This window comes from Triturus cristatus, chromosome 4_2 (assembly GCF_964204655.1).
Source record: "Triturus cristatus chromosome 4_2, aTriCri1.1, whole genome shotgun sequence".
NCBI lineage: Eukaryota > Metazoa > Chordata > Amphibia > Caudata > Salamandridae > Triturus > Triturus cristatus.
In genome coordinates this window covers 594344807-594358841 of record NC_140586.1, presented here as the reverse complement: position 1 = coordinate 594358841, position 14035 = coordinate 594344807, and the positions used below count along the sequence as shown (strand labels likewise).

General features: G+C 43.1%; 1 protein-coding gene across 7 annotated transcripts in view; it reads right to left on the bottom strand.

The window, feature by feature from the left end:
- SLC44A5 (solute carrier family 44 member 5) overlaps window positions 1–14035 on the bottom strand; it is a 745501-nt gene that overhangs the window by 313030 nt on the left and 418436 nt on the right. For all 7 annotated transcript variants that reach the window (XM_085602261.1, XM_085602262.1, XM_085602266.1 and 4 more), the window contains exon 3: window positions 9542–9615. In XM_085602261.1, coding sequence (XP_085458387.1) covers window positions 9542–9615 — 74 coding nt within the window. The remainder of the gene's footprint in view (window positions 1–9541; window positions 9616–14035) is intronic.

The window sequence follows — 14035 nt, the reverse complement described above, 5'->3', positions numbered from 1 at the left end:
AGTCTCCAATCTTTTTCAGTTAGGCAAGATAGGGGGAGAGGAGTTTGTGAACACTAACAAATAAGGACGTTTGTGGGTGTTCATCAACTCACATGGCATTTGCACCATGGGTGACTCAAATTCCCTGCCCTCTCCTTTCCTAATACAAAAATCTTTGTTCAAGTAAAACCATATATATGTGTGCAAACTAACTGCTCTGAATGAAAAAACAAGTCGATTTTCACTCATGAATAGGGCTATCTCTGTGTGTAAGTCTGACTTACATGCACAAATAACTTTATGAATGTCCATTCAGTTGTGTAAATGTGTTTTCAACCAGACCACATGCACCTTAACCCAGACCACATGCACTCAATACAGTCGTGTGTGCCTCACCTTATGGTTAAGGTGCTGTTTTTGACAGAAACATTTGTACACAGACACAAATACACACAAACACACATATGCGCACACATAGACACACATTAACTAGCATTGGAGCCTGTGGCCTGTAAGTTTTGCAATCTCTTGGGCTATATAATTGATATTGGAACGTGTAACCTGCAGATAGCAACATGTTTTCATTTAGACCTGGGGTGAGGCAGCACATCTGCTTTAAAACCAGCCACCACCCCACAGTTCCCTCGCCATGTCAAATATATGCAATTGCTCTCTATTACAGGGGCAAGTAGGTTGTGGTGGAAGTACAGGAGAGGTGGTAGACATCAGCTTGGCAGTGTAAGGCGTTCTTTCTGCTTAGCAGCCTGAACGGCTACTTGGTGGGAAAAGTGCCTTTCAATGATCTCTGGGACATTCCTGGGATTCCTTCATGCACTGGATCCAAGGAACCTTTGGATCCCCCTATCTGGAGCATGCAAGGATATCCTCCTCAAGATACATCCGGAATCCAGGGGATTGCTTTGCAAGCACCATGCATGCCTGCTGTATCGGCAAGAGAATCCCTGGGATTCCTAATTTGTCAGGGGGCTGTGCACATCCCAGGAAAGGTGATCATAAGGATTCCTGTAATGCCTTTAGTTGATGGAGAGCCATTTCCTGCACCACCCAGAGGCTGGATAGAGATCCCTCCAGGCCATGTGCAGCAGTCTGGGGGAATTCAAGATTTCTAGAACCTTGGTGTGGACCAATTTAGACAATTACCAGTCCTGCTCTGTGGAGGCTGGACCAAGCACCATCTTCTTACCAGGGCAGGTAAAAAATGTGTGGAGAATATCGCCAGTTGATTCTAACTTTTGTGGAGTTTAATAGTCAGCTGGCAGTGATGTACTGGAGGCAAAGATGCTGTGTCTGATTTTCCCCATCCTTGCTCCTGCTTTGCAATTGGTGGTGAATTGACTGTTTTTATCAACATACAGATACCCAAATGCTGGAATAGATTTGAAAGGCTTCAGTATGGTGCAGTTGTAGCTCCTGGAGGAAGTGCTGCGGGGCGGTGTGGCGGGGCGGGGGAGGGACAGGGTAGGGGGTTGTAAACTCCAATGCAGCGTGTGCAATGTAATTCGTTTTATTTATTTACTTACTTACCTCCGTTCGGCCGTATGCTGGAGTTTACTACCCTCCACCATGCCCTCCCCTGCCCCGCCTCAGCGCCCCGCAGCACTCACTCCAGGAGCCGCCACTAGTATGGTGTACACGTTTCCTTCCCCAAATCTCCCCAATCTTCTTCCCTCACAACATCATAAGTACCCCATCTCCCGCGCATTGCATTGACAGTTGTGGTCTCAGATTGACTAAGCTCATGTAGGGCAGCCCTGAGGAGAAATCTGCAACATTGCATTATGAAAACCAGGAAACATAGCATAAAGCCATATGTACAAATAGTCATCGACTACACTAGAAATTATTTGTGCGATGCTAAGCGTTGAGCTTTGGAGCAAAGTCAAACTACTGTTTTTTGTGTGACAATGGTACTTGAGGTACACCCTCAAGTTGTACAAAAAGTGTAATTTTGTGAAAATTTTACATTTTAGAACTGGGAATACCATGCAATATTTCACTAGCCCCTTGTTTGCACCTGGTTTCATCTGACTCTAGAATTTCATACAACATATAATCATGTTACTTTAGTGGTTCTTGCTTCGTGTGAAAGGAGTATTTGTGGTTTTATTGCCCAGTTGTGTCCTGTCCAGATAGATAACAGAAGGACTGACTGCTTGTCCCGAAAAGCCATTTTGCGCTGTGATCACGTTGAGTTGTCAGCGCTAAATATATTTTGATCGACATTGTTGTTTGCACCTCAACCTGCTGCTCGGTGTTGTGCTAAGTATGAGTAGACTAGTGCCTTCCTGGTGTAATCCATGGTGACTGCAAGGAAATCTTAGGCCCACAACCTCAGAATCTCACTGCCCAAGCTACTCCCTTGACTATGGGCTAGGCACTGAATTCCTGCTATGCTATTTGTTGAGACACGTTTAAAAATGAGCAAAGCATCTGTCACAAATTCTATGGGAGCAGTGCTTAATTTGAGCCTGTGGTTTCCAGTGCTCTGCACCGGCACTTAATTGTCAGCACCAGTGCTTGTGAAAGCCTGCCACAAGGTGGTGCTGTCAAGCTAATTTAGAGATGACCAGAACAACAGGTAATTATTAATGCTATACTCATTAAAAATGACTATTACCTGCCGCCCAAGCCATTCTTAAAGTTTTGGGGGTCTGAGATAGTCCGAATTGTCACACTTGGAGGAGTGCGATGGTTAGTAGTTGTGTGGTAACTATAATTGGCAGCATAGCGGGGCAATGTGTGGTGGAAGCTACAGTGGCCTCCTGATGAGAACCTGGCACTTATTTTTTTTTTTTCAAATTAAGCATTGTCTGGAAGGACTATTGCATGAAATTACATTTCCAAGGTGTTCTGTGAAGAAATTCCAATTCTGCGAAACACTAAATTCTCATAAATAAAGAGAAGCTTTATGCATTCCCTTTCTTACACATTTGACTTGCTTTCGAGTCCAGCAAGATTTATTTACAGTGTTTTACATGGATTCTTGAATCATGCCTTTAATGTATTCATAATCACCGAGGAAATGGCCTTTCCATTTGTAGCTCGTATAGGAAATGAAATGTCTTCTCTAGTTGAGCGTTACGCGTAATAGTCTTAATGGTAATAAATCTATATGCATGGAATACTTTATATGCATAGAAATGTCTGCCAAATTGCACTTACAGCTCTTAACGTGAGCATTTTGCAAATCCACCGAAGTCAATGAACAGAACACGTTGCCATGAACGTGCAAATTAGCCTTCCGTCAATTGCTGCTGTTTTAACATTGACGGGAAAATGGAGAAAAGCTTCGAGAGAGTTCTTCAGAGGCGAGTAATGAAGAACTGAACACCATATAGATTTATCTTTTCGCATTATATACTATGCTCAATTTCAGAATGATTTACTTGCGATGCGCTAAACAAATGATCTTACAGAATACAACACGTGCATTAACAGCTAAGAATGATGTAAACATTAGCTCGGCGGGCCTTGCTCAGATAGAGAGCTCTGGGCGGAACCAAACCTGGCGCCCAGCCTGCTGCTTGCAACTGAAAGCATGAAGCAGCAGGGTCCCGTTTCTATTCACAGGCTCGTTGCTACTTCACTGCAGTGTCTCTGAACACAAACACGTCCGCCTTCATCATCCACACTGGTGACAAGTTGGTAGTGATGGGGTAATGGGGTGTTAACTTGTGGGATGGCTGAGGATGAGAGGGAAATTGTGGATGTTATCAAGTGTTAAAAGAGGGGCCTGTACCATGTTAAAAGAAAAAAGATTACAATTAGTTTAGGCAGAATCACTGGAGTCGGGGGACGGGGACTGCTGCATGCACCATCTTCCTGTAGAAAGGTCTGTACGCCCTTCTAAAGGTTGGCGCCCTGGGCATAGGCACAGGTCGTCCATGCCAAAAGCCAGTCATGTTGGTAATTCATGCACACCGTGGACCATTTTACACCTGAAAAAATGTGGTCAGTGCTGATCGTGACCACATGACAAATATCATCAAAACAAGGGCTGTTCCCAGGGAGGCCACAAACTCACACCTGCACTGAGGACAGTTCAGCAGTGAAAGACAGGGTGGTAATATCTAACGGATGGTGCTTTTTTATTACCAGTGGGATGGCCTGATTTTGAAGTAGTGGGCAGGCAACCAACGAAGGCAGCCACAGAGGGTCATTGCATCCACTTGCATGGGGTTACCTGGGGGTCTAGAGACCCTGCTGTAACCCTCGCCCATTAACTGCGCACCACTTCCTAGCTGGTGATGTTAGTGCACCATCTGAGCGCCTGCTTGCCCTTGTGCTCACACCAAAAAACATCATAATACGGCGCAGGGGCAAAGGCGTTTCCCTATTGCAATGTGCCACACATCAATGTAAATGAAGAAATGCTTCCTTGACATTGCATGTGTTGAAAATGGCCCTTTTTAGGGTACTTTCCAACAACTTTTTGCTTTTGTCCCCCAAAGTTTTCTGTTGATACATGTGCTAGCCTTAGGACTTTCAGCGCTTTTGACACTGCCATTCAGTGCCAAAACGCTGTGCTTTTCATATACATACTGGTGATTGGTGTATACATGATTGGCTGATTTGAGCTAGCTGTAAATCCCTTGTCTAGGACTAAGACGTATACCTAGGGCATGTAACACAAATGCTCTTCCGTGGGCCTGAGGGACTGGTTGTGCCACCCACAGAGGTAGCTCTTCAAACTTGCCACAGGTTTGCCCTGTTACTCGGCTTGACATTTAAAAAGCTCTTTGCCAAGGTTCTGCATGTCTCTTGCTACATCAGCGTTCTCCCTGGCGGCAGGGTGCTGTGTCGGGAAGAGGCAGGGCTTGGGCACGGATGCACTACATTCAATGGTAGTGAATTGCACCGGATAGTGTGTTCAGAACAGTGGGGCCTGCTTCTCGCATTGATTAACATGGGGGCCAGTGTAAAGGCTATTGAGCAGTATTTCCTATGTGCAGAAGAGTAGCAATCTAGTGTTTGATATCGATGAGTTAGTAATGGCAAATCCTCACCAGTCGTGTAACTGGATTCAATGTTACTAATGTGGAAATGCCACTTTGGGAAAGTGGGCATTTCTGTGCTGGTGGCTCTGTGTGCCTGTCAGCATGTCTCCAATCCACATATGGGTGCTAGGGGATAGCACCATATGTGCATTCCTGCTAGAAGGCCATAAATTAGGGGCTCAAGTGAAACAGCAGACCTCTGACTCTGAGGGCCTTCTTGGGACAGATACGAGGGGGTGGAACTGGGACCTATATTCCAAGGGGCAGGATCTTGGCCCCACTACAGATATTTATCAAGCCTCCCAGGATAGGATGGGAGACAAGACAACATTTAGAGAGAGCCTGTGTATTTCAAAGGTGGCCTTTTGAACTGATATCATCTTCAAAGGACATTGTGGGTATAACTTCTGGGGCTCTGCCCTGAGGAGTTAGGACTGCTTTGGGATTGGAACCATACTACGGTGGTTCAACGCTGGGACATTGACAAAAGGAACCATTGGGGCAGGAGGGACTTCAACGGGATTATCTGCAGAGTTGTGGCGGCCTGGGGCTTGTCATGTTCCAGGAAGGTGACTATCACTTGGTAGATTTTGCCTGGATGTTGCTAGCCTGCAGCTAATTGCCAACTGACATGGCCTGGGTCCCTAAGCACTCTCCAAGGGCTGGCTGGCTGGCCTCCTGTCCACAATATCCCAGGGGCAGGAAGGATCTCTCCATTTCCAAAAGATCATAAGGACCAAACAGGGTGCAACAGAAATGGGTGGAAGTGAGGACAAGGACCATCCTGACGTACATCGTAATCACACTGTGCAGAGGCGTGGCTCGGAAACATCAGCGACCCACCTAGGCTGCCGGAACGTAAGGAATTCAAGGAGTGTGGGGAAGGTCAGCAAGTCCAAGGGACCCGTGCTTGCAACCAGAAACCTGCGCTAGCTCTAACTCCGTAGCATGTGATGTCCAAGGGCTGTTGAGTGATGTTTGCCGAGTCTGTGGGACCTGAGCTGGAAGCCTAAAATGTCTCTGACCTCCAGAACGGGAGGACAAAAGTGTCTAACATTGCAACCTCCGTCCGAGGTCGCCGTCTCCCTCTCCCCGGACCCACACCACAAGGTACTCTGTTGTTGAGAAAATAGTGACTGGACCCAAGGGGTCTCGTTTTACCTTGTGTGCACCCATGGCTGGCAGCCTGGAGCAACTGCAGGTCGCACCTCTATCTGAGGGAAGACATTTCTCCCATTTGGAAGTGCGCCAGCTTGTGGTGTCACAGTTTTTTGTCTAAGGGAGGGGATAGTGATCCCGCACTCGTGAAAGTGCTGTTGGGTGTCTGAAGGCCTAATCTGGAGGGATGAAACTAAGTAACTGTTGCCTTCCATTTTAGGTGGTCAAGACAATCTAATCAAAGTGTCGCCAGCGGGTGCAACATGTATCGTTGACTGGTGTAGTTTGAGTGGCTGAGGGGCTGGGTGATGAGGCATAGTCAAAACCTGTGATTTCATGACCATTGCAATTGTATGCGATATTTGGAATGTCATGTTTTATGCTAGTGTGTTAACAGGAAAAAGGAAAACTTCTGAACAGTCTGAACATATGTTTCTGTCACTTTTGATGTTGGAGGGATAGCTTGGATTGTGAACACCTCAGGGAAGCAGGCACATGGGTTTATGTTGCTTACAAGGCTGAGGGGATAACAGGGCAAGTGAATACCTATGACTAGTACATATATGTTCATGCCGTTCTGCTGCTAATGGGAGAGTTAAACAATTGCATATAACTGTAAAGCATATATCCAATGTGTATGTCATTTTGATTTCAATGCGTGTGCAAAACAAAGACCAGTCTTTTGTACAAACAGTGTGGAGTCTTTTTGTAGTGAACTCAGTGTGTTGCTAGGGTGGTGTTGTGCCAATACTTTACACTTTGACCCTGAGGATAAGCCTGACTGCTATGTGCCAGACTACCCAAGTGTGAGCACAGGTTATCAGACAAGCGTATCATACTAATCCTATCTAGGGCAGTGGATTCTGTCCAGCTTTGATGCGTCCCAGACAGCCAGATATCGCTGTGTCTAACAGCATGGTTAAAAAATGTGGGTCCACAAAACGAAATTACAGCAGGGGCCAGAATACATTGAGGTATGCTTGACAGATGACCACTGTGGTCGAATCTGGTTATAACCACAACATCCACCACTGAGCAGAAGCCGGATTGATGTATGTACTTTTTCTTAGGTAGTGTAGATGCACTTGCATTCTGGGCCTGGTCTGAGGCCTAAGTGTGATGCTCCACAGGGTTTAAGTCGATTACAAACATAGGAAATTTAAGTCCACATAGGTTTCTATTACTGTGCAGAAAGGAGAGGTCTCCTTTGTGGTAGTTTGTTCCTCTGGAAATAATGAATCTGTTCTGTCCTTGGATTTTTAGGAGACAGTTGTTCTAAGCAACCTTTAGATCATTCAGTATCATCCCTGGCAGTATGCAGATGTTGATCTTTTCAGCTTGCAGGGACTCAGACTCCTGCCCATCCCTGGTGGCAGGGGTTTCACATTCAAATTTACTTTCTTTTGTGCTAGCACGGTTCTTTAGCGATCTCTCATTGAAGCCCTCCTCAAAAAGTTTATACTTATGCTACTATATCTACGAATACTCATGAGACTTTTTAGCAGACAAAGGGAGGTGCATCTGGGGGGACCAATAGTACTGATTATCTATGTATTACACATTTTTGCATTATGGTTAAGACCACTTCTGTTTTAAATAAAGGGAATGAAGGCTGTCATTATATTTCTCTATTTTGACTTTCAGACCAAAATGGCAGACTCTATTGAAAGTTAATTAATGGCAGCATTTAGTTATATAATCATCAGACAAATCTCCCTAAGACCCAAATGTTGACATCAAATACTGTTGCACTTACTGGAGTGAGAACAGTAATTTTTACCCCTACTGCTATCTAACACTTTCACTACTGTAGCACTGACTGGAGTGGGAATAGTAAATGTTATCCCTCTGCTAGCCAACACGTTCCCTACTGTTACGCTCACTGGAGTGGGAATAGTAATTTTTACCCCTCCACTATCCAACACTTTCCCTGATGTTGCACTCACTGTAGTGGGAATAATACGTTTTACCCATTTGCTATCCAACACTTTCCCTATTGTTGCATGCATTGGAGTGGGAATACTAATTTTTAACCCTCCACTATCCAACACTTTCTCTGCTGTTGCACTCACTGGAGTGGGAATAATCAGTTTTACCCATTCGCTATCCAACACTTTCCCTGTTGTTGCATGCATTGGAGTGGTAATAGTAATTTTTAGCCCTCCACTATCCAACACTTTCCCTACTGTTGCACTCACTGGAGTGGGACTAGTAATTTTTACCCCTCCGCTATCCAACACCTTCCCTGCTGTAGCATTGACTGGAGTGGGAAATTTAAGTTTAAATATTTTTAAATAGTTTAATGTTTTAATTAATAATAGAATGTTTTTAACATATATTTTATGTTATTGGTAAATGTATATATATGTATTTGTTAAATAGTTATATAATTTTAAAATTATAAAATAAATTAAAACTAATAGTTTATTAATTGTTTTACAGTAAATATATATAATAATTATTATATATGTGTGTTTAACTTCACTCCCCGGTTTAGTTCCCCCCCCCCCTAGTTTTTCTTTAACTGGCACAGACCTGCTACACCACAGACCACACTCACACCAACCATGATGTACATGTAATATCGAACTCTACGATGGTCTACCCCACTGCGTATATGTTCCAATCATTTATGTGAAAAGTGATAAATGTACGTTTATATAACTAAATGCCAATAAAAAGAGTTTTCAAAAAAAATATGTGTGTTTAACTTTTTTAAGTCAAGTTTATTCGTTATATTTGTTCAAATGTATATTAAATCTATTTTTTTACATTAATTTTATTATTTAATATATATATATATATATATATATATATATTGTACATCTATATTTATGACATCGATATTTTTTTCCGATATTTGTGTACTTAGCATTACATATGTAGGATGTCGATGTTTTTGACATCGATATTTATGATTCAATATTGTTGTATGGGGGTGTTTTGGGTGTTGATGTTTTGTCAGTGAACCTAGCACCAGTGTCTTTGAGATCTGACTATAATTAGGAGATAGAACTTGGATCAGGCCAAGAATGCAGCATTCATTACCACAACCTAATTATATATGATTAATCTCATCAATCGTAAAATGTGCTTTAGAAACTGGTAAAAAAATCTATTAGGTCTTAGCGACTCTTAGCTCTGATGAGAAAATGACAGCAATTGAATAATAAGTGTAGTGCTTTTCAATTCACATTAACAGAAAAGATATAATAAAGGCAGTAAACCATATTGGCATCCTAATAATGTGTTCATCAGACGTACAATTCTATTACATGCACATATTCTTAAGGCTCATTTCAATTGCATTAGAAAAGTAATGAAATGAGACCTTGTGTAATTACTTTAGCAAATTCTCAAAACTAAGTGCATTTATAATTACTTACCCACAATCCCTAGTGCAATGTAACCAAGAATGACCACTACAAAGATTATGCAGCAAAGGACATCAGTGCAGTGCCTGAAAACAGAGAGAGAAATAGAATACATCAGAGAATTCCGAGCTGTGAGACTTACTGGGTGAACATTTTGCAAGCATTTGCTATGAAAATTAAGCATGGGCAGCAGGATGAGAACCGGTTCAACCACAGAGGAAGATGAGATGCCCCAGAAGCAAATCAATCGCTTATTTTAAATAGCAAAGAGGAGAAGTGATTCATACAGTCACGGCCGGACTGGCCGTAGTTGGCCTCAGGTGTTTCCCCAGGAGGCTGGAAGGGTGCAGCCGTATATTCAACGAGGGGGCTGGCTTTGTAAGGGGGCCGGGGTTGGATATCAGCCCCCAGTAACAAAAGCAGCAGTGCCCAATCACGCCACCTCCCCCTCCCCCTTCCTGGGGCTGGTCCAACTAAATTGCCAAGGCTGCTTTGGGTTCCTGGTGCAGCCTAGTTTACAGTGAGTGAATGACTGAGTGAATGGTTACACGAGCTACAGAGAGTTCATTAAGTGCATTAAAGGAAGCAGCAGTAAATAAAGCTCCAGGTGCTTTGGGATCTATCAGTCTACCCGGAAGAGGCCCATGGTAAGATCAGGCAGCAGCACTAGCAATCTGCAAAAAAACATAACAAATTAATAAAATGTGTACACACATTTGAGATGACAGCTTTTTATTTCCAATGGAATTTGTTTACGTAACTAATGTGTGTGTTTTAGTATTTATGTGGTAAATAATTTAATTACCGGGACTTAATTTGATACAGAACATAATAAAAATAGCTCAGTAAATAAGAGGCAGAATCCGTGGTATTAGAGGTTCGGAATGGGCTTTATTCCAATGGACGATTTCGAAATCGTGGCCTCCAAGTTCCATCACCACGGAGGTTCAGGAAGTGAAGTACATACATTATTGATAATTAATCACTTTTATACAATAGGCATTACAGTGAAGTAAATGCAAGAGGCGTAACAATTGATAGCAAAGATAACATTTCACATGCGTGGCTGAAAGAGGCGTAATTGGGTGTAACAAGGAAACGTCATTGGTTGTGATGTCACATATGGGTGGACCTATGAAATAATTTCGCAATGTCAGCAGAAATACTTGGCAGAGATGCGCGCGCAGCAGTATGACGTGTGATTGACGTGCAACTAGGGGGTGAAGGGGACTTGACATTTAGCTCTACATGTGGCGACAGAAGTCTGGAGGGTCAAGTCAACCTAATCCCAAATCATATCTAACATCCTATGTTTAAAGAACTATGTTATCCAGAAGAGAGGTCTCTTAGAGTAGAATCTTATTCTATACTGACTATACTGACTGTTAGTGCGTGTACAAGCGTCTAAGTGTCTACACTAGATGCGAGGGCAGGAATCTTCCATAGTAACAGGGCTATGAATTACTTGCATGAAGACAGAGAAACCGGGCCTTTGCTCGGTAGCTGGAAGAATGTTTACTTAAACTACTAGACAGGAATGCATTGGGCAGGGAACGGAGCAGATAATTTCGAAGGTGAAATATAGTTTCTTGGCAGGCAACAGGCTGATGTCAGGCTTCGTGAGCCGCGCAGGGAATGAGACAAAGTTCATGGTCACAGATGCAGGCTCAGACTGGAGCTTCAGAGGCAGAAAGCAAGAAAAGCTTGATGACAGAATCAGGGCCTACTTGCCTGGACTGTAAAATGGCATAAGTAAACCATATAAAGGCGGTGGCCTTTTGTACTTAAGAATGGAATATCCGGCCTATTCATGGCGGATCTGAAAGAGGACATGTTGACGGTGGACGCACATGTGTTTGCGTCTTCATAACTGGAACTGGAGGGAGCATACATGTACTTGTGATTCATACATGAAACCGTTGGGGTCCAAGATAGGGGACATAACTGATCAGAAAAATCCATATTTCCACATTCCCTCCTTGTCCCCTACTTGCCCGTCAAGAGATATCAATCTTCATCAATCCATTGATCTGTTCATATAGTATCATTTGTTCTTCTTTTTTCTTCTGGGACGAATGAAATCTTGGTGATGGGACACACGATGTGGCACACAGACCACAAATCGCTGGTCCACATTGTAGGCATAGACAGCAACTGAATAGTATGAGGAAGCCAATACCTAGGAAGGATAGGACCTTCCATCCAAAGGTAGATAATACATTCCAAAACCAACCGGACCAAGTCCAGGTGCCTGGATTCTGGTGTATCTGGCTTACAATCTTATGAAGGCGAGTTATAGCTTTATATACAGATGGCGAATTTTCTGGTATGAATACGCAGCAGCTTGATCCGATGACCCTACAAGCTCCGCCCCTATCGGCCAAGATGACGTCAAGGACAAGACGATTTTGAAGCACAACAATCCGCATAGCAGACTGTTCTTCTGTTAAATTGCCTAAGGCGGAAATAGTTTCGTTCACTACTGCTTCAAGGGTTCTAGTTAATCTACGTATCAGCTTACTATTAGTAACGGTACCTATATAGGGAAAGAGACCTTTATTGAAATCTGTGTATTTTTCCCATGCTGTTTCAGTGTAATCGACAATTGGGAGATCTCTCCTTTCTCTATTGTGTACTAAATGAGTATTTCTGTGATAATCAGGAGGAGCTAGGAAAACAGGAGGCAAAAGGAATCCAATGTAGCAGGTACCATCCCAATCCAGAGGCAAACGTACATATGCCGTCTGACCACATATGAAATAGGAATGGCGGGAAGCTCTAAATGTCGACTTGCCTTGATCACTGAATTCTATTACAGTGGTGCATTTACTATGGCCCATATGTATGGAACCATTCTTTCTTACACATAATTCACCTTTTACTGAAAATACTGACATGGCGGGCAAAATTGGAGTAGCTTCGGATTCAACATTTAGGATCATAAGATTAAGCGTAAAATTACCTAATCCATACACTTCATTTTCTAGATCAGTTCCTGTTCTCTGGGGAAATCCCTCCTTGTTAGGATAGCAGACCTTAAGTAAAACTAAATTCAAATTTCCCCATACCCAGTTATCTTGATAAACTGCAGAATTCGAATCTAGGGAATTGATTAAGCTAAACCATGCTCCACAGGAGCCGTTGTGTGTGAACGGGTATGGAAAAAGAGGTAGAATACCTTTATAATTCTGATAGGGAGGGAGTCGGCCACATACCCAACAATTTGTAGCATTGCTAACCTGATGGGAATGATGTAACATACTAATAAAAGTGTTATTGCGCAGCGCAAATCTGTATGACAATTCATGCGGAGGTAATTCACTAAAAGAATGTTCAGCAGTAATATTATAAACATGTCTAGAAATAGGATAATATATGTGCAACAATATACTTGCAATAATTATAAAAAGACTTAAGGAAAACAAAATTAATAACGTCACTGTGCAATGACTACGCAGTGATTTACAGTACGCCTCTCGTTTCAACATTTTTCGGGTGTATTCTCTATTCAGGTCCAAGGGATACATGTCAGAGACAATTCAACCGCTTCACCTCGGAGAGGACTTAAACAATCAAATTGCTTGACTGATTGGACCTGAGTTTTAGTTTATAAAGTTCGGAATTACTCTTTTCAACAAAAGGAAGTTTTGAGTCAATGGGTGAAGACACACGAGGTGTGGTATTCACATCCGCTGGTAGTCCATGAAATTTCTTGATATGACTTGAATGAATCCAGCCTTTTCTGCCCTCGATCTTCACGGCTGTCCTTGTGGTGAGCAAGACCAATTTCGGTGACTTCCACCTAGGATCCAGCTGAGTCTTTCGATCAAAGTTCCTTACTAAAACGAGATCCCCTGGAATTACGTCATGGGGTTTCACCTCAGTGTTGTCAGGAAAGGCTGCAGCTACCTGTGAACGACAAGATTGTAGTGCAGACATCAAGGAAGCCAAATAATCTGTCAGCATATTACAGTCAATATCAGTTATTTTACGTGGTATAGGCGTCCCCCACATATTTGGTGGTCTGCCAAAGATCACCTCATACGGAGATAGCCCTGTTCGAGAGTGTGCTACCATTCTCATGTAAAAGAGTGCAACTGGTAATGCTACTACCCAGTCGACACCTTTCTCCCTGCATATTTTGGACAATCTGATTTTCAGGATCTGATTATGTCTTTCTACGAGACCTGCTGCTTCGGGGTGTCGGACACAGTGGAATTTCCACTGATAGCCTAACAAAAGTGAAACGTGTTTCATTAGTTCGGATGAGAACGGCTGGCCGTTATCTGAGTAGACAGCACGTGGTAAACCGTATCGTGGGAAGAATTCTCGAACTAACTGTTTGGCAGTAGTCGGGGCAGTGTAATCTGAAACCGGGTATGCCTCTGTCCAACGGGACAGAGCACAGACAACTACGAGAACATATTTGAATCCTCGACATCGTTCCATCTGGATATAATCCATCTGGAGGACTTCAAAAGGGTGATCAGGAGACTGAAATCCACC